Below are 22,995 nucleotides of genomic sequence, written 5' to 3'. Positions count from 1 at the left end.
ACTTTATATGGAAGTGTAACATGAGAAACTCATGAATGAATGTACAGAGCACTCCGTTTCCTCTGCTTGGCTGAGCTGTCATGAATGGAAACACACACACACACACACCATTATAATTCTGACCTCAAACCCAGAGAGGGATGAGATCAGAGAAGAGCCAGAATCTGTGATTAAACTGCATCTCCTTGGGCTGTGAACTTGGCTAACTAACCCCTGAAAATCTTTTTTTTTTTTTTTTAAATGGCACATTAGCCACAACCTAATTTGGATTAAGACTTTATATGCAGTCTGCATTAAAACATTTTGGCAGTTATACATGGATTGTGTGGATGGTAACCAAATCCAGATTGATGAAAAATATGTCTTACTGATACAACTTACTGAATTAATTAATGCTATAAGATCATTATTAATGGACTGCAATTATTAGAATTTTTTATTGATATTGGAGAATTAATCATTGTGTTGGAACTCAGCATGTATCAGAAGTTTTTATCTTTTCTCACTGAGGGTGATGGAATGCAAGAACGGCCATCAATCCTGCCACCTTCAATAATTTATGAGACACAGCTATCACTGTGTCATCCTAAACCTTTCTGCTTCAGTCCACTGTATTCTTGTACATGGCGGTCTGTGAATTATTAAAGCCAAATCAGTTTAGAAAGACTCGGTTGCTTCTTTCTCTCATTGAGCTTGTGGATTCGGCAGTAATCATAAGCTCAGAGAGGTCACGTAATATTTATTGGATATCTCTCTCTCTCTGTCTTTTTATTAATTTGTAGACGGCAATTGTACTTTTTTACATCTTGGTCAAGCCATTGGATAGGAGAGTCATGGCACCATGGTCCACAGAGTTTTAGGGGTGCCTTACATTTGCCTGACTGTTTTATTTCTACCCCTCTACCTTCAAGGTAAGAATATCAACAACTATTTCAAATATATTTTCAATATCTTCTGTTCAGTGCTGTCAACCTATACTTCCAATCATATATTTAACTGTACCATTTGATTGGAAGTATTTGTTGATACTCGATACTCTGATATGCAGATTATTATTATTTTTTATTTTTTTGTGGTTGCACACCAAAATTAGGAAAATTATATATATTCACACAGTTAAAGCGCAAGTGGAATGAAATCCACTCACAATGTAACATTTATAACTCAATCACTGCTAATAATAACCTGGAGTAATGCCACCTTCAAAATTTTGTGTTTGCTCTTCCAGGCGTAGAGATCTTGGATCCGGGGCAGGTGGTTTACAGTTAGACCAGGACCAATGGCGTGGTGGGACGTGGAGTGATCTTGGAGTGTGGCCCTACCTTGCCCGATGTCTTTATCTGGGGCTTCACCAAACCAGGCACAGACATCATCCGTGCCGTGGTTTACAACTTTGGAAAAGGTCCTAAGATACAGAAATTAGCCAGTGACTTGGGTAATCTGACAGTAATCAGCAAAAGCGCCTCTCTGTCTATTGAGAAGCTTCCTCTGGCTGCAGAAGGAGTGTATACCTGCCAGGCGCTGTATGATACCCCTGAAGGAGCCAAGCTGTATTACTACTACGTATTTCTGCGCGTTTTAGGTCAGTGGTAATCAGGGGATGTATAAGTACTGATTTGAACAATGGCTGACTTGGTTCATTAAGGTTGGCCTTGACATTTAAGGTGGTGCAGAAACCCTAAATTACCAGCATATGTTCTCCTTAACTAGCATATACATATAACAAACTATTGTTTTTATATCGCTAGTTATGTATAACTGGTTGATAGTATAAGTATAACTTAAAAAGATATTGGCATGAACTCAAGGCTGCATTTTGTAATTATTTTAATAGTGCCTGTGACCAAACCTTACATTGTGATGAGCGACTCTTCACCAGTGGAGGGAACATCAGTGACCATGCGCTGTGGCCTGGAGAATGGCACGGGGCCTATTAATTACATATGGGAACAAGAGAGCCGGGAAAGCCAGCTCACCACCGTGGCTGAGATCTATGACAACAACCAATTTAATATCAATGATGTCAACCGAAATCACACCGGATGGTACAGGTGTATTGCCAGCAACCAGGTTAACCAGCAGCGCAGTGACCGAGTCTCGCTTGACACCATTTGTAAGAGACTCCCAAGTACTCTTTGAAATACACAACAAAGTTTGGTGCATCATGTCGTTTTAGTGTGTGAAATGAAAATCAATTTCAAAAACAATATCCTAGGTAAGACTGTATGGCTCTTTTCCAGTTGGTCCAGACCAGCCTCAGATCGATGTCACCCCTTATTCCGTGACGGAGAGGGGTTATTCTGCCTTGGAAAGAGAGACCGTTTCTCTCCTGTGTCAAGCTTCTTCTAATCCCTCAAGTCAGTACGTCTGGTTCTACAACAACTCCCAGGTGTTCACAGGTCCACAGTACACCATCACAAGGGTCCTACGCATGCACACAGGCCACTATGCATGCCTGGCTCAGAACACTTACCTCAACACCCGCTCCAGGAAAACCATCACGCTCACAGTCTACAGTGAGTGCTCCCACAAATCCCTGCCTGGATTCTGGTGGCCACCTTTTCTGTTTCTTCAACCTGTTTTTCTATAGCTTCCTCAAGTTCCTTCTGTCATTTCTTGCATTTGCATCCTCTTACACCTTTTATTTCACACAAACACGCTCACACAAAGGTACAGTTATGTAAGCAAAGGTGTCAGACTTCCAGAGTGGCCGACTGTCGACGTTCATCTGGAGGAGGTGAAGGACGGTTCTGAGAGCTGAAGGTATATGTCTGGTGTAATTGTTTCTGTGCTATGACAAGTCAAGAAAGGACTGGTGGCCTTGTATTGTTTTGTCATAACACCTTAATCTTCCCTTTATTCTTTGAATGTTACATCTATTCTTGACTGACCTTGAATGATATGACTTTGAAATTTGGCTTAGTTATGGTAGTAATTATAAGACAGATCCTAATGGGTGATGTTTTTTTAACATACCAATGCAGTATTTCAGTACTTCTGAACTTTCTACAAGTTGACTAGCTGTTACCACTGCATAAATAACAGACACCTAATCTGACCTCTTCATTTGGCTCAATTTCAAGAAAGCCTCTCTGCCTCTCTCAGTTTCCTAAATTGGCCCAAAATTTCCTAAGATCCATTTCACTGCCCTGTGTTACACAATGATTTTGTTCCCACAGATCCTCCAGATGGCGCTCAGACTTGCTCAATCTTACCAGTAAACAATCACACTGACCGAGACTTAGGTCTCTGGAGAGCAAAATTGGGCGTTAATCACCATGTGGGTGTTTTCAAACTGCTGGGTGTTTCTAAATCATGCAATCTAAATTATCCCCCTTACCCAACCCAAGTATAGGTCTCTGCAGGAAAGTAATGGGAGTTACAAGATCAAGGTGTTTTTACACCATGATATCTGATTGGTTGATGCAATAGTTGACGTTAGGTTTAGGGGTGGGGTTGGGTAAGGGGGATCATTTAGACTGCATGATTCAGAAACACTCAGCAGTTTGAAAACACCCACATGGTGATAAACACCCACTTTTGCTCTGCAGAGACCTAAGTCTCACCCAACCCCACCCCTAAACCTAACGTCACTATGACGTCAACCAATCAGGTATCATGGTGTAAAAACACCCTGATCTGGTAACTCCCATTACTTTCCTGCAGAGACCTATACTTGCACTGACCTGGCCCTCCAATGTACCTGGGAGGGTGGGATCCCTGCAGCCTCTTTGAGATGGACCCCATATGTGTTTGGAAAAGAGAGCGAGGGACTCACAAATATCTCACTCATTGGTTATGCTTTATTTTTAAATCGACCTGTTTCAATGTACCCAATGCCCCCAAATATAAACATCAGTAGGATTATTTACAACAGTCGTCAAAGGACAGATGTTGACCTAGAGTGGAAGCTCCAGACTGAGGGTAACCTCACTGGGTTCTTTATCGAGCGCCAGACGCTTCCTGAACCTGTGAAGACAAGAAACATTGACCTTCACTGGCAGAAATGGGCAAATCCAAAGTCAGATTCCCGACAATACCAAATCAACAATCAGGATCCCGCCGGAACCTATGCATTTCGTGTTACTGCCATCAACCACTGGAAACCCTTCAGAGATAAAGAGCCCAGGTGAGAACACTCAGGGCATTGAATATCTGACAATCAATGGATAACAATTATTTACATCAAAATTCCCAAGAAAGGCCAGATATAAATTGATGCTGTTTGAAGTTTTGAGTTTTTTTGTTGTTGTAAAAATGATCTTTTAACCATTTTTTGAAATAGTAACTGAAAATCTAATGCTGTCTTTTTTGTTGTCCATTCAGGTGAAATGCACAATCACTTGACCACTTCCATACCCACACATTCTTCTGATCCTTTCCGCTTACATGATCTGCCTTTTAACTTGTCCTTTGATCTTTCCTGAGGTTACTTTGTCTACTCATTCTGTCTGATAACTTGCCTCTAAAGAAAGTGTGTATAATCGTATTTACTAATGTATGCTGTCTTCCAGCCGTCCCTCCCTTCAATGCCTACCCAGCTGTGATCGGAGCAGCCATCGGGGGCATAATCATAGCCACTATAATCACTATTCTGCTCTTCATTTATGTGGTACGGAACCGCAACAATAACCCACGTGAGTTACAAATCTTTAATGTTTCAAGAAATCAAATATTGCATAGTTAACACTCTAGCAAGGTTGCATGATAATCTGACTTTCCCATTTTACAGGGATTCATGACTTGATATTTGGAAGGTACGTTTAACAATTGATATTTTAGTTATTTGATTGTTTATTTCTTTACTATTTTAATATTATTTGTGATTTTAGGCAGAACAGCCAGTCTAGAGAGAACATTAACTTTCCTGAGGATGAGGTTAGTGGAACAGCAGAGGGGGAGAGAGGCGAAGGACAACCAAGCCAATCAGCTAGTCCAGGTACCTCATACCGTTGGCATGCTCATCCAACTCGAACCAAAAAAATAAATAAAAATAAATGATAAAGTTTCACTTCAAAAATGAAAATGAAATACTTTTTCTTGTAGCGGCATCAATGGCACTGCCAAGGCCAACTGCAACACCTGCAAACCTCCCCCCCGGCGAGGAGCCAGTCAACGTAACTATAACTGTCATGGCCTCAAGCTAAACTTAAGGTTGATCCTAATCATGTTTATCACCATACAATTACTACAGGATGATGCACTTTGGGGATCAGAAACACATTTTCAGCATCAACAGAAGTAAATAAAGAGGAACATTTTTGTGTGTTGAATGTAATTTTATACTAATATAAATTTTAAGAGTTTACTAGCAAGCCTCTTCCATTAAGATAACAGCTCCACATCAGTTACTGTAGTTACCTGGTTTTGTTACAGCTAAAATACGAGCACATTTGGTCAATTAACAGGATTGTTATAATTTTTGCTACATTTAACTGTTTACTTCTGAGGTAATAAAGCACATTTTCAGCAATCCTTCTACATCAATGCACATTACTTGAGTACCTTTGCATTCACTTTTCATGTGTCTATTTACAATGAACTAAACTGATTCCAGCTGCTTCTAAATCACATGGGATGAGATGACAGTTTGATATTTTTGAACAAATGGTCTTTGCATGCAAAATGCACTCTTTTCTGAACTATCAACACTTAATAAAATGAAGGCAGAACATTACTGGTGCTAATTTGATTCTCTAGACAGTGAACTGTCTGAAGCAAGTTGCACTATGGTCATGTTACATGCTCCAAAAAAACAAGATTTTTTCCTTTCTTAATTTTCTAATTTAAACACCTGACTAAGCAAACCAGCATGATTAATGACAGATTTATTTTCCTTTATTTTATTTGTTTATTTCATTTCATAAATTCAAAGATTTATTTGTTTTTCACATTCAGAATCTCACATGTTTTTAAGGGGCAGAAATTAAATCCTCTCTTCATAAGTAACTGACTACAAATCAGCAGCTTCTCCTCAATCCTTCACACACAAAAGACATATAAAACTACAAACATAAATCATTCCCCGATCAAAAAACAACTTAGTGTACCTGTGTACGCATGTGTGACAGCAGACTTTGCTTGTACAAATGTGGACTCGCATCAATTCAAAGGCAAAATCTTTTGGTTACTAATAATCTCAGACAGCTTCTGTTTTAGTTTCAGGAACATCCTCTTGAATTCCAAACCATCACCCTGGAACACAAAAGAATAGTTTTAATAAGACAAAGCTTAACTATTCAAATCAATGATATTATAAAAATTACTCTTCACTCAAAATTTCTTTGATATTAGTTTTACTTGTATGTCCAGTTAATTTAGAATCATCATAGCATAGAAGTAATTCAGTGGTTTGGCTTGTTTTCACCTTTGACAGGCGGAAATCTACTAAAATCCGTTCCTCCATTTCTAGGAAGTGCACTATGAAGATCAGCTTGTTATTACGGCGATCCATTGTAGACACTGTCGCCTATGAATCAAAAGAGAGAAAAAAAGAGATCAGATCAATGCATTATACAATTCAAGATTTAGTGCTAAGGATTTCAAATGATTTTAACTGATTGTTTTATCAAGTTACCTGATTGGTGCAGCTCTGTTTCCATGTGTGACCCATAGCAATACAGGTATCACGGAGAGCAATGCAAGATGGTTCTGCCTTTACCGTAGTAAAGAACCTGGTCATCCTTCTCACCAACCGCTGCCATGGGCTCTGAAAATTAATAACAAATATCCATTATTCATTAAATAAATGGGTACACAAATATAAGAAATTACCCATAGTCTATTAATTAAATCTTTAGAAATTACTACAATATGGGTGACACAAAATTGAAGCGCTACTATTAAATAAGAGCAAATATTTTTGACAGAAATAGCTGAGCCATAATAAATACATCAGCATAATGTCATTAACATTCATTTACCTGACTGGCACCCGGTGTGCCAAGCAGTTGGCTGCCTAGCAGCATGTGGTCAGGACAGGTAGGCTGTGAAAAGCTGACATCAGTGTGCACTGTAACCTCCTTCTCCTCCCACAATCCCTGCGGCTCAGGCTGAGAGCTGGAGATCTGTGCTCTGTCATCACTGCAAAAACACACAGGTAGTGATGGATGAGCTCCTTAGAACATAATACAGCACTTAGTGTACAATTTGTATTTGTACTAAATATCAAGTCAGCTATCTTGTCTATTCATTTGTGGTACTGACCTGTTTTTTCGTCTCAACTGTGAGAGCTCAGAGTCAGCCCTTTGCATCTTGTTTACTGGTGTTTCACTCTGTCGTTTTACTGCTGTGGTCAAAAATTCAGATCCAAAAGAATCAAAAACATTCTTGAAAGACTCACAAAAAGAGGTAGACCGATGTATCGGTTTTGCCAAACACATATTGCCGGAATTGCGATAGTTTTTCCAGATTGAATCCACTGCTGGACGGTCTAAGAAGCTCTGCTGTATGAGAACGGCCTCTAAAGGCAGAAATCACTGACACCATGTGCTGTTTGTTTTGACATGTGACCCTGCTATGCACAGCAGGGGAAACTTCACAAGGACAAATGTCTGATCTGATGCAAATGTCATGATTGTTACCATATATTTGCATTAGTTTATATCCAGATGGTCACATAAATGCATTTGTTAGCAGCAAAGCTGCAGATTTGAAGCTGTGACGTGAGAAATATGAATACAGCTGAAAGAAATCGTTTTCCCCATTACATTATATTTGTTCCAAATCATTGTTAATGTACATAATGACTTCACCTTAAAATTGTGTATTGTGGAGTTTTCAGTGAAACGTTTGTCTTTCTGTGGGCATAAGATAGTCTATACTTCATGTAAAGAGCTATAATGTAGATGTATGTTTTAATCTGTGTTTTCTACTGATTCTTTTTTTTATTGTTTAAGTTTAATGAACAATATATAATTAACATTTATTGCAACAAAAAAATGTATTAATGTGCAAAGTATGGTTCAAACTATCGGTTGATTCATCTGTATCGGCCAGTGTGGTCCAACCTAGTTATCGGTGTAAAATCCACTATGGGTCGACCTGTACTCACAAACATAATTACTGTGCAGATCTTTGAAAGAAGTACCTGATTTGAAACTTCTGCTAAACCAACGATGTTTCTTAATTTCAGGAATAGTGAACCTGTCCTCTGGATTTTGCAGTAATATCTTAGATAGCAGACCTGAAAAATAAAATGAAACACAATCTTCAGCATCACAGGTGTTTTTAAACATGTTTCTCTGCATTTGTGCAGGTGGGTGGTTGCTTTCTGACCCAAGTCAAAGGAGCCAGCAAGTCTGGTCTAAATGAAGACTGAAGGAAAATTAAATGAAATACTGAAATATACTGAATTAAATAACTCTCAAGAAGCTTACTTAGTGGAACAGCATCAATTTTCTTCCAGGGCGTGAGGTAGATTTTATTTTCTATCCAATGCAAATACTCTTGACAGTTTTCACTCGGCTGGTCCCATGGTAACTCTATTGGAAAAAAGCAGTTTACAATAGTGACTCTCCACAAAGATGCAGTCTCTGACTGACACACGAAGGTTACTGTTGTCCTACCTCCAGCTAACATTGCAGTGAGCACAATGCCACAAGCCCAAGTGTCCGCTGGTTGAGCATGGAATGCTGAGCGTGACATCAGCTCAGGGGCCACATAGGGCAGAGTTCCACACAGACGGGTCAACACCCGCTCCCGGCCACGGTGACGGAATATGGTAGCCAGTCCAAAATCAGAAATCTTCAGATTATCTGACAGAAAACATAAATAGTATATATAAAAATGACATATCTAGTGTAATTTATAATACACAAATGTTATTCAAATTTGCATTTATACATTTATCCAAAGTAACAATATTCATTATGCCAGGTTTATTTGACAACTACATTAGGTAAAATGCAGATTAGAAACAGAAGATATTGAAAGATTGAAAATATTGAATTACAAATATTATTTTAATTTATAAAACAAACTTATTAGATGCATTACGTCTTTCCACTAGAACCGGAACAAAGGTTTTTAATCTTTTAGATGCCACAGACCCATCTTAAAATTATATACACACACACACACAAATATATATTTTTTTCTACTATAAAGACCCAAATTATACTGTGATGTAAATGTATTATTTAATTACTTATTTTTTATTTTGGTCAATTTGAAAAAATATATTTTTAAGCACTAAAGCTTATTTTTTTTAATATTTATTTTATGTATTTATTATTTACACTATTATTATTGTTATTATTATTATCATTTACATTTTTCCAATGGCTCCCTATCACTTCCTTGCCCTCTGGGAGCCCCCAGACCCCAAAATATATATTTCCTGACATTAATAACAGAATACAATTTCATGTTTTAGACATATTAGTGTGGCTGGAACGTTCCACTGACCAATCAGAAGCCAGAATCTGTTTAACAATCACATTTAATACGAGACCATTCAGAGCGGTTTATCATTATTAACCTTTATCATCAAGAAGAATATTCTCAGGCTTTATGTCACGATGCGTAATCCCAACACTGTGAAGATATTCCTATAAGTGAGAGAGAGATCTATTTTTACAACAAAGGAAGCTATAGAGTGAAAACTGTGCACAAACACACCACTTAACACAGACTCAAAAATTAAAAAATAAATTAAATAAAAATAAAAATCGCAAAACTGACACTTACCACACCAGCTATTAGCTGCTGAAAAAACCTCTGCGCCTCCTTCTCTGGCATCCCAACATCTGGCTCTGTGAGAAATACAGAATCTTCAATATTTGCTCATCGCAAACATTTAGACTCCTCAGATCTACATTATACTCCCACTGGACAGACCCAATGAATATGTATTAATCTATGCTTAGCTCACCAATTCTGTCAAAGAGCTCTCCTCCGCTACAGTACTCCAGGAAGATGTACTGTGTCGTCCCCTCACTCCTGTGGCCAAAGAAACGTACGATATTTGGGTGTAAAAGCATCTTGCATATGCAAACCTCCTTCTTTACATTCTCTGTACAATCCTTAGCTTTTGCCATGTCCACAACTTTCATCGCCACAGCCTCTTCTGTCTTCTTGTTGACCAGCAGTCGCACCCTACAATAATTTGAAGTAGATGAATACATTTTAAGATGATTCAGCTTGAGACTGATCAAAAGGACACTGGTCACTTACTCTCCATACGCCCCCTCTCCAAGGGTCCGCACCACATCCCAGTCTTTAACAAAAGGCACAGCCATGATCTGACCTGGGGGCACAGGTCAGAACATCCTTGTGTAATGCAAACTAGTAGCAATAAGCACTATTTGTAAAAAGAACATAAAAAGCTAAAACGACTAGAGAACGTACATTATATATATATATATATATATATATGTTCTGAGTAAATTAACATAATGACACACTTGCTGAATAAGACTAGGTAAAGTTACGCAATACAGTGAAACGTCAAATCGCATAACAACACTGGGCTGTCAGTTGTCAATTTCGTTTAATTTGTCAAACACACATACCTTTTAAGAGTCAGCTATAACAGTGTTGAAGCTGTCCCATTTGATGCAGGTTATTTATTTATTTATTCTGTTTGTATATTTACACACACCCGTTATGAATGTCTACATAAGAGTATACATCCGTGGTGATAATAATTCAAGCGAGTCCGTCTAAACTTTGGCGCGTTCTGGATACGTGACATCACCGGAAGCGTTCGGAGAGATCATTTTTCAAATAAAAGCTGACATTAGCAGCGACTTTAAAAATGAGGGGAAGGGTTTTGTATTAACTTGATTATTTTATGGTACTTTCATGTTTGTTTCGTTCGAATTGTACTGTAAAACTGTTCAGTAACTAAGACCACCGGACCATTAAAAATAAAACATCGTAGCAGATATATAAACTAAATTAGAATTTGAGTTAAATGTGCTATTTTATATGTTCCCACACTTTTTATTATAGTTTTTAAGTAATATTGGTTAGGATAAGATGTGTAAATGTTTGATTGCCTGGGTTTTTATTATTATTATTATTTTCGTACAAGCAATAAAAAGTCTTATAAAATTTGAGGGCTTTTAATTTGTATAGTTTCCTGCGCTTGAAAACTATACAAAATAAAAGCTACCCTGTCTCGGTGATCACGGCAAATAAATTCACATTCATAATATTAAGGCACTTTTTGTAATACGATATTTAATTTTAGTATTTAAATGTATTATAAATCATAATTATAAGTTGTCATAATCACCATCGTAATTATCACATAACAGGAGCTGAAAGTAGACTTGTCTCGCATGTCATTGCTATGGCAACATCAGTTCGGTTCCCTAAACACTACTACGCTGGTGGTTATATCTAAAGCTAGCTGGACTCTAAGAAAGTGATATAACGTTATATATAAAAAAAAAAAAAAAAATGTTGACATCCCAGCGAAACAGGACACGATGTCGGGAAGTAACTGGACCTGGACATTCAGTGGCATTGGTGAGTTATTATTATCATAGACGTAACGTTAACGTTACATGAAAAGTTTTATCTTTCTTTCCAACTTACTGTAAAATTTGTCTTTCAAACTTTTCAATCAACATTCCTGTCAATGACTTTCAAAATAATTATAGTTACGATAATTAAAGATAATGTAAATGTAAAATGATATGCAGATATTTAATGTACATGCATATTATTGAATTTTGCTTGTGTTATTATTCAACTCAAATATGTGCATTTCAGAGAGCAAAACATCCTTTATCCAAAGACGTAGATGACCTATTTCTGAGGAGGAGGAAACAGGAGGCAATCCAGAATGAAGTGCTGGAGTTTACTAAGGATCAAAGCTCCTGTGATGTGAGAATGCGATGGGAAAAAAACACACACCGCAGGATGGTGTCAGCCACCATTAACAGACGTCTACAGGAAGCAAGAGAGCAGTACCAGATGGACATTGATGAAAGGAGGGAAAGGTCTGAATGGAATAATCTCAATTATTATTTAGAAATCGTCTCATTGTATAGTTGTATGACTTTGGCTCTTTTTACAGGCTTCGTGAGCTGCTAGAGTCAGAGGAGAGGGAGATCTTCAGGGAGATGGAGGCAAAAAAGGAGACAGTGTTGGAGAGGCAAGCTAAGATGCTTGAAAGAGCCCAGACTCTTCGAGAGAAAAGAGAGAGCGAGAGACAAAGACTTGCAGCTGATAAACTCGATCAGTTATTCAGGTTAGAATGCCCTATCATTAGTGGTTGGACAAACTTGAACTTTGATGCAGACTAAAAGATGTTCAATCTTCCTGTGTTTTAGAGAGCAATGTGAGGAGCTGCGTGCCGTGGAGATGATGCGCAGACAGGATGAGGTCTGCTCTGAGCGTGAAGCTCAGATCCGAACTAAGGAGGAAGTGCAACGGATGCAACAAGAAGAAGACAGACTGTTCGTCCAGATGTGGGAGAGCGACAGGCTGGCCAAAGAGGAGCGTCATAACCATGAGGTTCAGCGTCAGAGAGAGAACAATCTCCAGCAAAAGGCATTCCTGCAGGCACAGATGGAAACGACTGAGCAGCAGAGAATGCAGGCGAAGCAACTGAAGCAAGAGGAGGCCCAGTTACTGGTACTGAGCATATAACAGGATGATGAACCAATCAAATCAACCCACAGTTATTATAGGGATGCACAATATGTCTGTACCATATTGTTTACTGGCCAATATTAGAGATTTTTTTTTAATTGAATCATATATATGGCATTTAATATACACTTATTATATTATTACATATAAATAAATATAAATATTAGAACTGATGTTTTTAAATAATCTAAATGTATTTACAAAGTATTAAGTATACAACTATACTATTAAAAATGATATGTAAAAACTAAATAATAAAAAAGTATCTCACTTATAAATATAATCTTTAGCAAATCTCAGAAATGTTTATACATTTTACAAACCGAACATTATAATGCCTTGATGGATGAATTTTTTTTTTTAAATACAATAAAACTTTGAAGCTGTGGCACTGACTCTGTTGAACGTTGTGCTCCTCAGAGAGAGCACAGGGAGATGCTTCGCCTGGAGGCAGAGAGAGAACACAGACAGAAGCTTCAAGATCAGGAGAAACGACGTAAACAACTGGACCTTTCACTTCGGCTGAAGATGAAGCGCCTGGCGCGAGATCGGCAGGAAGAGCTGGCACTGGATATGAGCATCCTGGAGCAACTAACAAATGAAGAGCGAGATGAAAAGCAAGATGAGGTCCTCAAAAAGGTTAGATTTCAGCCCACACTGTGGCCATTTTTGTCCATCACTTACAATTGTTTTGATTCTCTCATTATTCATACATTGTTTTTACTAAACAGCTGGAGCGTCAAGAGGAGCAGCGCAGGTACCGGGAGCATCTGGCAGAGCAGCTAGAAGAGCAGAGACGGCAAGAAGCTGAGACGGAGCAGCTGTTTGAATCAGAGCTGCAGCAGGCCTGGGCCCGCAGGGAAGCACAGTGGCGTCAGGAAAAGGCAGCGAGGGACCGACTCATGAAGGATGTCATTGACACTCGTCGATTGCAGATCCAAGAGAAGTGTAAGGAAATTGCTTTAAGATCAGCCATTTTCACACACCCACACACGTTTGTTTTTGTGAAAAGTGGGGACATCCCATAGGCGTTATGTTTTTTTTTATACTGTAGAAACTGTATATTCTATAGCCCTTCACCAACCCTAGCCCTTAACCTAACCCTCACAGGAAACGTTGTGCATTTTTACTTTTTCAAAAAAAGGTATACTGTATGATTTATAAGTTTTATGAAAAAAGAAGACGTGGGTTATGTCGTCATAAGTCACCCTCTCCTTGTAATACCTGTGTCAAACCCATGTCATTATACAGTTGTGTCCTGATATGTCACAAAAACAAGAACACACACACATAATAAACTATTACTTTAAGCTAGGACACATTTAATTGATTGACATTGCTATAAATACATTTGTGATGTTACAAAAACATCTTTTTTTAAAAATGAGGTTATTTTCCATTCATCAAAGATTTCTGAAAAAAATGTATCATGGTTTCCACAAACTATCAAGCAGAAAAGCTGATTATTTAATGATAATAATAATTACTGTTTTTGAAAACCATGTCAGTATATTTTACAATTAACAAAAAAAGTTTGTAATATATACATATAATTATATACATTTTATTATATATTTATTACAAATAATAACATAGTTATTACATCCAAAAATACAAGTTTTTCAGAATGTTAAGTTTTAATGCATTTTTGATCGCATAAATGATCTTAGTGAGCAAAAGTATCTGGCAAATTTTTTTTTAATCTTGTTTTTTTTTTTTTTTTGCTACCAAATGGTAGCATGTTATATCTATACATTATTTTTTTTGAAAGTGCTATTTTTCTCTTTAGTGAATGAGAATATGCAGAAACAGGCTGAGCCTTTCAAAGAAAGAGAAGAGCTTGACCGAATCCTTCAAGAGAACAAATTGCTGGATGAAGAAGAAAAGAATCGGTAGGTTTTTGTCAAAGTTTTGTCAAACTTAATCATACTTACACCAAGACATTAAAAAATCATATTTTCTTTCACTAATTTCTAGTTTACGGGAGGCCACTCGGGAATATCAGGCTGATTTATTGGCTCAGATGCTGTACCGCCAGCGCATTCGTGAAGCAGAAGAAGCTGAGAAAGAATACGAGTTCCAGAAGGGTCTGCTGTACCAGGAGCAGTACAATAAGAAGATTCAGGAAATCCTTTCAAGGCCAATATCTGGCTCCACGGCAGTCCATCCCTTCAGGAGACGAGAGCGCCCCTGCTCCAGCTTTGGTGCTCAGTTGGCATAATTCCAACCAATTCTATTCACAACATAAGTAACATTCATAAGTATGAAATATTCTAAAAATGATATAAAAATAGAAAATACATTAAAAAAGAAAAATAAGGAACTTCCTGTGAACTTACATGCTTAAATACCTTGATCGTTTCTGAATAACTATACATTGTATGTTTTACACATTTGTGTGATCTGTGATCAGATTCATTCTCCATGTGCTGAAGTTTGTATTCAGACAAGTCTGACTGGATTAACTTGTTTCGAGGTAGATATTTGCACGTTGAAAAGTTAATTACTTAAAGGAAGCCAATCATTTCAATGAATAGTGTCCTCTTTTTGCAAATCAAATCTAATCTAAAAACAATGGAAAGATGTCCAGGGTTGCTATTAAGCTTGTACACTACATAATACCAGGAGAGGTCAAAAGGTTAAGGTTTAAAAATGACAGTTAACTATATACATTTTTCCTTAATGATTTAACAACAGGGTTTTAGACCGGTAAGCTGCTGGGTTAATTGATTAGAGGGTGAATGAGTGTATGGGTAACTTCTGATGCTGCACAAACCACGACAGCTTGTGTATGGTGAAGAAGTTAGTCAACACATAATACCTTACTTAGGAGTGGTAGGGGTGTGGAGCAATTGGTCTATGTCATTTTTGTCTCGTTTTCTCACTTGGCTGTTCAGACAGGTTTAACTTTTAACCCAAGCCAGTTTGGAACTACAAAATTCGCGCAATATACAATATACAATCTTTTTAAGCTTGACATGAGGAATATACAACATCTGAATAATTCAGAGCGCCGATAATCATTGTGTCTGTGGATATTTGCACAATTTTTAAGAGAAAATGCGTGAATATGAACTGTATGTCAAGGTAGGTCAGGTATTGCTACTCTTTAATTCTAGATTTGAATGACAGTATGTGGTCCACTAAGATTTACAGGTTCCAGCTTTATAAATAAATCAATTAAAATTTACAAACCAGGGTAAACATAGCTAAACACATTTACACATCCTGAATGTCCTCATTCAGGATATGAACACTACTTAGGTATTCTCATTCTGAATAAATGTTTCATCCTGTAGTCTACACATGGCTTGTGTTCACTCTGCACCTTGCAGATAAGAGTACAGAGAGGCTGCTGTGTTGCTAAGCCTTGTGTCTTTGATTAATGATGCAGACAGTGCACACTATCTGATTATTCTAGGCAGCTTCTGCTTTCAGATATTTGTGAGAAACTCAATAAAAGTACATATATATATATATATATATATATATAAAATATTTTGATAAACTTCACATTGTATTATCACAGTGAAATAGGTCCAGTCATCTTGGTGCACTGCAATGATGTGTTTCTTTGTATTTAATAGCTTACACTGTTTGTGTACTAATAGTAGACTATTTTATGTCTTAATGTCTAGCTGAAAACATTAAAGCAAAAAATGTATTATTTCATGGAGTAATCATTTATTAAGACTAAAATGCTCTCAAATGACTGACAAAACCACACTGAATAGTACATGTGGGTCAGTTATGTGATTATTATGTATTTTTTTTGGTCTGGATCTAATAAGTCATTCAAATGATATATAAACAGATAAATAAAATATTTTATTATTATAATAATAATTAATTTATGATTTAAAAGATACTTTAGAATTCTACTTTTTAATATATTTATTTATTTATTGCTCTAAAGGCAAATATGAGTGATATAGCTGCCCAGAGAAAGGAACATGATCTCTAAAAAAATATTATTTAAAATGTTTTGTTATTATTTATAAAAAAAAAATAAAAAAATAAGCTGCAGCTATTTTACATTTAAATTTACATTTAGTCAATTAGCACATACTTTTATCCAAAGTGACTAAAAAAGTGAGGACCAACATAAAAAATTTATCATAAGACCCAAATTCAGCTTTCAATACATGGCACATAATGCCAAGTGTAAGCTAGTGAAACAACCTAGGGCATATAGTTATATATAAGAAAACAATTTTGATGTCATGTAACAAGAGAGAAGTTTTTTTTTTTTTTTTTTTGGCATCGTTATTGGTCATTCACACATATGTATATTTATTACATCTCATGTACAACTATATGAGGCAAGTGCTTGTAGCTTTGCATTTGTTTTCATTCGGTTTTGAGAACTAATTTCACTGTAAACGACACTTTTACAAAGGCAAACGCTTTTAGAAAAAGCTCTAGTAATATTTTCGCATTGCTGTTTAAACAGAAACAAGCGGACATTCTTTGAAACTTCAGCATTTAATCAGGGCATTCTCATTTCCGGGAGCAATGAGCATGTTATTTTTCGTGCAGTGCTGTAATTAACCAGAAGGTGTCGCTGTAGACACACTGAACTGTGCCATTGATCCATGCGCCTCTGCCGCTGCGGTCATGTCAGTCAGCACGATAGAGTCAATGGAGAAGGGAAGAAGGGAGGGCAGCAACTACTGCATTTTGACATTTACACATTTTTCTCTCATTTAACTAGTTCATTTAAGTCATTAAACTAAACTCAGTGAGTTGTCGTGGCCATCGTTTATTTTAATGCTTGATTTTTATGTGGAGGAGGAGATGAAAGGGGCTTGTCAAACTCATCTTCATTTATGGGAACATACACCTGCCGCGATCAGGCGCGGCTAACGCGCTAGCATTAGCCGTCAGAGGGAGTTCAAAAGTACAAACACGCACACCGGGACGACATGGAATGGTGACAGGACACAGAAAACCTGGATTATAAAACTTGTTGGGAATATCATCGTATTCAAACGGAGATATTTTAACCTTACGTCTGCTGATGTAACTAGTTTTGGTGGGTGCAGCTGTATTTGGGATCATGTCTGTGACTGAACTCTACTCTAAGGTGAGTTGTTGGAATTAGTTTTATTTCACCATTAAATGGATAAATAAATTGTTAATAATATGTGACCGGTGGACAGTAATATGTAATTTATTATTTTGTGTGAGAACGTAAACGACGCGACGTGTTCACCAATTTTCGTTTTTTTATGTAACGTTAGCAAGACTAACGTTAGCTTAAAATCATTTAATTCATTTCAAAACATCATAAAACCTCACAAAAGGTAATATTCAACTACTTGTCGCCCTGCAGTTCTGCTTAACTGCCTTTAACTTCCTATAAAACAAAGGGAAGTATCGCAGACAGGTGTGTTTCTGTTGGTTTCGGTCTGCAGGTAGTTTCGGTGTTCGCGATGCTCGAAAACCGAGTGAGCTCCCTACCTAGACAGCATCTTTGAGCGCGATCACATGCGTGTTTGTTGTCACATAATACCGTCTATGTAGGCAGCGTACTAAGATAAGAGATACAGCCAGTGTTTATGACGAGCTCTTCCTCTTTTGAGGACTTCAGTTATTCTGATAGTGTTATATATAATATTTCTCTAAATATGCTGCAACAGGAAATACCTTTGTTTGCGTTTTAGATGTACGTTATCTGTCAAACCCCAACTATTTCAGTTTATTGGGTATTCATTTACTATATATATATGTGTGTGTGTGTGTGTATTTGTGTGTCATAATTTTATTTATTATGCTTTTTTTTTCTAACTGTGCCTTCCTGTAAATGATTATTTAGATAGTAATTGGTACAAATGAGAAAGTAATAGAAATTCAGCAGTTATGCTAATCCCACAAATATGAACTGACATTTGTTTATTCATATTATTTTATTTTGACCTCTGGTGGAGATATTTCACAGAGGGAAAGCTGTTAATATCATTTTACAGGTTAGGAAAGACCTTTGTAATATTTATGGCCACTTATGCTGCAGGTGACTCAGTATTTCCAAGTTGTTTGGGCTTGTATGCAAAATGATTTTTTTTTTCAGGCTTGGACAGACTGCTCAGTTCAGCCTGATTCTCATAGTGTCACCACAAGGGTGGATTTATATTACATCAGTTCAGTCCAATATTTCAGCCTTTGTGCTCTGGTATTGTTCTGATATTTTGCCCTAAAAGTATTCCACAGCTTTCAGGTTGTATGATTAGATTGTGTGCTGTTACCTTAGCGATCATAAAAAGACCAAACCAGTGATGTCATCGTAACCACCCTGCCCATGTGTGTCACTGATTACACTGAGAACAAATAGTATTGAATTGATGGTCAAGCATTTTTCCAGTGGCCACTGGTTCAATGAGGATGGAATGGACTGGATGTTTTCCCCCTTTTTTTTTTAATACAGCCAAAGTCATCTGTGGCACCCCCCTCTTTCTCATCTCCTAATTAATCTTGCTAATCTGCTTTTTTGATAATCTTTATAGAAAACAATGGAACAAATTTACCATCTGTTTTTTTTTTCATTAACAAACCTGCTACTTTTAAAGAGGCTGATCCCTTCGATGTGTCCCACTTGTAGACTGTATAAAAACAGGTCCCACCTAAAACATAGATTAAAGACGTTTTGAAGGACAAATCATTTAATATTAAATCACATTGTATTGTTTGGTGCTGCCTGCTGTGAGTGTGTAAGCTACCATGTAGCATGTTGTTGGAGCTTTGTGTCTTTCTTTGGTTATTAGTCTCATAAACAGGATTAGTTTGGGGCACAATGCACCCCTGCTGAAGTTTCTTCCCCTCTCATTTAGGTGGGAGGTTTGTTGAATTGACCCCAACACAACCTAGATTTGATGGGATGGACAAAAAGAGTATTTAAGCCCAAGTAGACTCCATGTGAGCAGTCTTTTCTTCTTTTGTGGTGTTTAAACAAAAACACCCCTTGAACATTTTTTGTAATTTATTGTCTTCTGTTTCCATTACTGCATCTCCTTGATTAAACTGTATGTTACATCACTGCTGAGGTCTCTCAGTGCCTCAGGGCAGGTAAACAAGTCATGTGCAGATCCAGGGGGAGTATTGGGCTGGATATGCGATCACACTCCATTCACTCATGGTTCGGCTAGTGCCACTGCTAAAGTAACAATAGTCTTTGTGAGTGTTGGCTGGGGAGAGAAATGTGAGTTTGCATTGCGTCTGGTTTAAAAAATTGCTTATGACCAGTTCTGGTTTTCACATACCTGGCTTCATCAACACAGTTTAAGGTTAAACGATTAACCCAGTGGTTTTGAGTGTAATACATAGATGTCAGGGTAATACTGATTAAATGTTGAGGTGTTTGACGATATACAATATATTACGATATTTATATAGTTGTTTTTTTATGTGTTGGGGTAAGTATTTTTTGAATAAACCATTATTTCAACCTAAAAGATGTTTGTTGCAAATTAGAATAAATATTTTTAAGACAAAATTGAAATAAAAATAAAGGTAAAAATAATAGGGGTGCATATATCGGCCGATAATTCATGCGCGTGTCGTCAGTAAAGCCGGTTCTCTAATCAGCGGTAAATTCCATCGGATGCGCGATTTCACATAGAGCAGCTGTTACTACACAGAGCCGTTGATCACAGACAAGCTGCACTAATCCACACTGATAATGAACGAGATGCGCATTAATTATCAGCCGATGTTTATTGTGCATCCCTAAAAAATAATCAAGACATGTTAATCACTAAAAGAACACAAGAAGAAAAATTACATCATTTTATTTAAATGCATATTTATAACTATATAGCAAACAGTATTTTTGTAATAAATGTGAATATTGTTAATAATAATGATATTCATTTTGTGTTAAAATTATAAAAATTGTCAAACGAAATGAAAAAAAAAACACACAAAAAACATGTATTGTAAATATGCAATATCTCTCAGTTGTAATGAAATATATCACTTAATGCGTTCACCTTAATGCATGTTGCAGAAGATTTTTTGCAGGGTGACTTGCATTGCGTTCAAGGTACACATATTATCAGTTCTCACTTTTCCTGGTGTTCGAGCTCATGATCTTGGTGTTGATAGTGTTTGAGCTGCAGCAAGGCAATGCAATATATACTCCCAATTTGTTTTTATTATGTCCATATACAGAATTGGGGAATGGGGTGCAATGAAACCTTTATTTGGTGCACCTGCTCTCCTCCTGTAACTTTTCATTAATTTAACCGGAAGTCTCCCGGGGCAGTTCACCTGTTAACCCCTGCTACAAAGCCTCACTCCTGATCCGTCATTGTCAGGTACTGGTGTCAGATTTCAGAGTGATTCAGACAATCGGCCAGATATTCCTGGACCGTGAACAAAGATCACAGGTTGAAAAGAAAAAAAGTGTGACGCGTCCACCGGGAAACACCTGATCTTTCCTTGTAGGGCTTTTGTGCGTGTGCTGCAGTGATCAGGGTGTGTCTGGCACAGATACAGAACTAACCCTTTACCCTGAAGCCTAAGGGGAAAGTCTAGTGAATCCAGTGAAACCTGACCATTCCCCCACAGGGATATAGTAGGAATGTAAAAATAGTTTATTCGTAATAGTTTCTGTTATTTATAAATGTTTTTACATTGTTAGCTTTCTATTCAAGCAGTCTTTAAAGTCAAAATGCAATGGATTTCTTATTTTAAAAAAAATGTATCTGTGCATTGTATTTGAAATGAAATTATGAAAATTTTCATAAATGTGATTTCTAATTATTTAATGTAATTTATTTATTTTTAACATTCAAACATTCAGCAGTAAGATTTGAGGACAGCTATGCACACCACCAGGACTACAATTACAGTATAATCCAAAATACATTAAAAGCAGTAATATTGTGAAAGATTACAATTTATTTTTTTTCTAGTTAAATGTCCTTTTGAGTCTAATTTCTTTATTGAAATTTCAGCAGCCATTACTCCAGTCTTCAGTGTCACATAATTCCTCAGAAATCATTTTAAAATACTGATATGATGCTCAAGAAACATTTCTTATTGTTATTAGAGTGCTGAAAAGATCCTCGAAATTTGTTTTTCATGATTCTTCAATAAATAGAAAGTTCAAAAGAACAGCATTTATTTGAAATGAAAATATATTTTGTAACAGTTTATGTCTTTACTGTAAATATCCTGTTTTACCTTGAAAACACAACAAATGTTGTAAAATGCAAATCATGTTTCATGTTGAATTGAAGGTTTTTTGGTGGAATTGATTAATAAGTTGTTTCCAAACACTACTGATCTTTCTGATAAACTGGTAGCTCTGGATAGCAAATGTGCATTGAATATTTAACCTGTTAACTGTCACCCCGTCCCGAATACGGCTACGTTGACTATACTATATTACAATCAAATCTAATCTAATCTTGACAAACTATATATCGTTGGAAAGGTCTAAGACTCCCAAATATATATTTTGCCAATATTCTTTGTTAAAAATTATGTAGGAAAATAATAGATTAATTTATGACAAGAGTGCACCCTTAGAAATCTACATTACAAAAGGAGTTTTGACCTTTGTTTAAAAAAAGAGACTTATTCGTTGCCTTTTTCTCTATCACATTTAAAAATCATCAGAAGTTATATATCACTTGAAAACATCAAATCTCAAAATTCATCCTTTAAAACCTATTTTAAAATCAGACATTGCATTACCATGTAAATGGCACATCAAAATTATGTTACAAAATGTTTTCAGTCATGAATTATACAAATGTAGGTTTGTATCATGCACATTCAAGTCTATCTTCAAAAACGTGAGTGACAGTTAGTTAAGGGACAAGTAGATTCCTTAACCACAATTTTCAGACCCAGTTTTAAGTTGCTTTTTCTGTTATCATTATGGATCCTTTGATTTCCCTTTTTGACCAAAATAAAATCTTTAGAGCTGTCGCAAACACTCACAGCTCAGTTAAAAAGCTGACGTGGATGTTTTGTTACACTGCTACAAGAGACTGCGCAAAACCAGTCGTGCAGGTTTGACCCCAGTCCTGACCAGCTCCCTTCCATCACAGCTTTTCCTCTCTTTATCTGTGGCCTTCATTACCGTGTCTTTCAAGCCACACTGAGAGCTAATGAAACCCAAACCTCACACTTCTTCACAGACAGCGGAATTGTTTGATGCTTGTACTGTATTATTTGTGTCAATATAGCACACACACACACACACACTAGTCAGATTAATGGTTGCCCTTCTTGGCTTTTATCAGTTTCCGTCTCTGCTTCTTCATGCAGTATCAGCTTTTATGGTTCAAAGATCATACCTGTTTCAGATTGATTTTTCTGTTTAAGCTTTTAACCAAGTATACATTTATAACATATTCCAAGTGTTAGAAACTCATA

General features: G+C 36.8%; 4 protein-coding genes across 7 annotated transcripts in view; 3 read left to right on the top strand and 1 right to left on the bottom strand.

The window, feature by feature from the left end:
- The first annotated feature begins 677 nt into the window (after positions 1 to 677).
- Positions 678 to 5,297, top strand: LOC127942305 (V-set and immunoglobulin domain-containing protein 10-like 2). The gene is given in 11 exon segments (XM_052537983.1): positions 678 to 911; positions 1,229 to 1,582; positions 1,835 to 2,113; positions 2,241 to 2,516; positions 3,180 to 3,245; positions 3,667 to 4,099; positions 4,101 to 4,129; positions 4,515 to 4,637; positions 4,733 to 4,757; positions 4,833 to 4,939; positions 5,047 to 5,297. Coding segments are annotated over 11 exon segments (1,863 nt in total). The 5' UTR covers positions 678 to 841; the 3' UTR covers positions 5,148 to 5,297.
- Positions 3,782 to 10,688, bottom strand: LOC127941762 (serine/threonine-protein kinase Chk1). Of its 2 annotated transcripts, XR_008149140.1 has the most exons (14): positions 10,515 to 10,688; positions 10,177 to 10,249; positions 9,875 to 10,098; positions 9,691 to 9,755; positions 9,482 to 9,551; positions 8,568 to 8,756; positions 8,379 to 8,483; positions 8,090 to 8,185; positions 7,207 to 7,288; positions 6,924 to 7,083; positions 6,578 to 6,709; positions 6,368 to 6,469; positions 6,051 to 6,195; positions 3,782 to 3,969 (listed from the first exon to the last, which is right to left on the bottom strand). XR_008149140.1 is itself a non-coding variant. In XM_052537143.1 (13 exons), the coding sequence occupies exons 2-13, from the start codon at positions 10,239 to 10,241 to the stop codon at positions 6,103 to 6,105; spliced, it is 1,383 nt and encodes a 460-aa protein (XP_052393103.1). In that variant the 5' UTR covers positions 10,242 to 10,249; positions 10,515 to 10,688; the 3' UTR covers positions 5,477 to 6,102. The 2 variants fall into 2 exon arrangements, 1 of the variants encoding a protein (XP_052393103.1); XM_052537143.1 differs by lacking the exon at positions 3,782 to 3,969 and having other exon boundaries at positions 5,477 to 6,195.
- Positions 10,689 to 10,997: 309 nt separating this feature from the next.
- cfap53 (cilia and flagella associated protein 53) lies at positions 10,998 to 15,139 on the top strand. The gene is made up of 8 exons (XM_052537142.1): positions 10,998 to 11,478; positions 11,725 to 11,954; positions 12,032 to 12,205; positions 12,288 to 12,591; positions 13,030 to 13,248; positions 13,341 to 13,557; positions 14,399 to 14,501; positions 14,587 to 15,139. The coding sequence occupies exons 1-8, from the start codon at positions 11,410 to 11,412 to the stop codon at positions 14,828 to 14,830; spliced, it is 1,560 nt and encodes a 519-aa protein (XP_052393102.1). The 5' UTR covers positions 10,998 to 11,409; the 3' UTR covers positions 14,831 to 15,139.
- Positions 15,140 to 15,262: 123 nt separating this feature from the next.
- The window catches only part of LOC127941759 (unconventional myosin-Vb), a 43,430-nt gene continuing 35,697 nt past the window's right edge, over positions 15,263 to 22,995 (top strand). For 2 of the 3 annotated variants that reach the window (XM_052537141.1, XM_052537139.1), the window contains exon 1: positions 17,224 to 17,695. In XM_052537141.1, coding sequence (XP_052393101.1) covers positions 17,669 to 17,695 — 27 coding nt within the window. In that variant the 5' untranslated portion in view covers positions 17,224 to 17,668. Of the gene's footprint in view, positions 15,697 to 17,223; positions 17,696 to 22,995 lie in introns of those variants that run through there. The other variant, XM_052537140.1, reaches the window with a different exon arrangement.

The sequence above is a fragment of the Carassius gibelio genome, chromosome A21 (assembly GCF_023724105.1).
Source record: "Carassius gibelio isolate Cgi1373 ecotype wild population from Czech Republic chromosome A21, carGib1.2-hapl.c, whole genome shotgun sequence".
Taxonomy (NCBI): domain Eukaryota; kingdom Metazoa; phylum Chordata; class Actinopteri; order Cypriniformes; family Cyprinidae; genus Carassius; species Carassius gibelio.
This window is presented reverse-complemented; position numbering and strand designations above follow the sequence as displayed.

What these genes read in the sequence shown, in the direction of transcription:
- LOC127941762 (XM_052537143.1), bottom strand. Translation starts at nt 10,241, where the DNA reads ATGGCTGTGCCTTTTGTTAAAGACTGGGATGTGGTGCGGACCCTTGGA. An exon ending in GGAGAGGGGGCGTATGGAGA is followed by an intron (nt 10,099 to 10,176) that starts GTAAGTGACCAG and finishes AAATTATTGTAG; the next exon opens with GGTGCGACTGCTGGTCAACA. An exon ending in AGAGCTCTTTGACAGAATTG is followed by an intron (nt 9,756 to 9,874) that starts GTGAGCTAAGCA and finishes TATTTCTCACAG; the next exon opens with AGCCAGATGTTGGGATGCCA.
- cfap53 (XM_052537142.1), top strand. Translation starts at nt 11,410, where the DNA reads ATGTTGACATCCCAGCGAAACAGGACACGATGTCGGGAAGTAACTGGA. An exon ending in CTGGACATTCAGTGGCATTG is followed by an intron (nt 11,479 to 11,724) that starts GTGAGTTATTAT and finishes TGTGCATTTCAG; the next exon opens with AGAGCAAAACATCCTTTATC. An exon ending in AAACTCGATCAGTTATTCAG is followed by an intron (nt 12,206 to 12,287) that starts GTTAGAATGCCC and finishes CCTGTGTTTTAG; the next exon opens with AGAGCAATGTGAGGAGCTGC.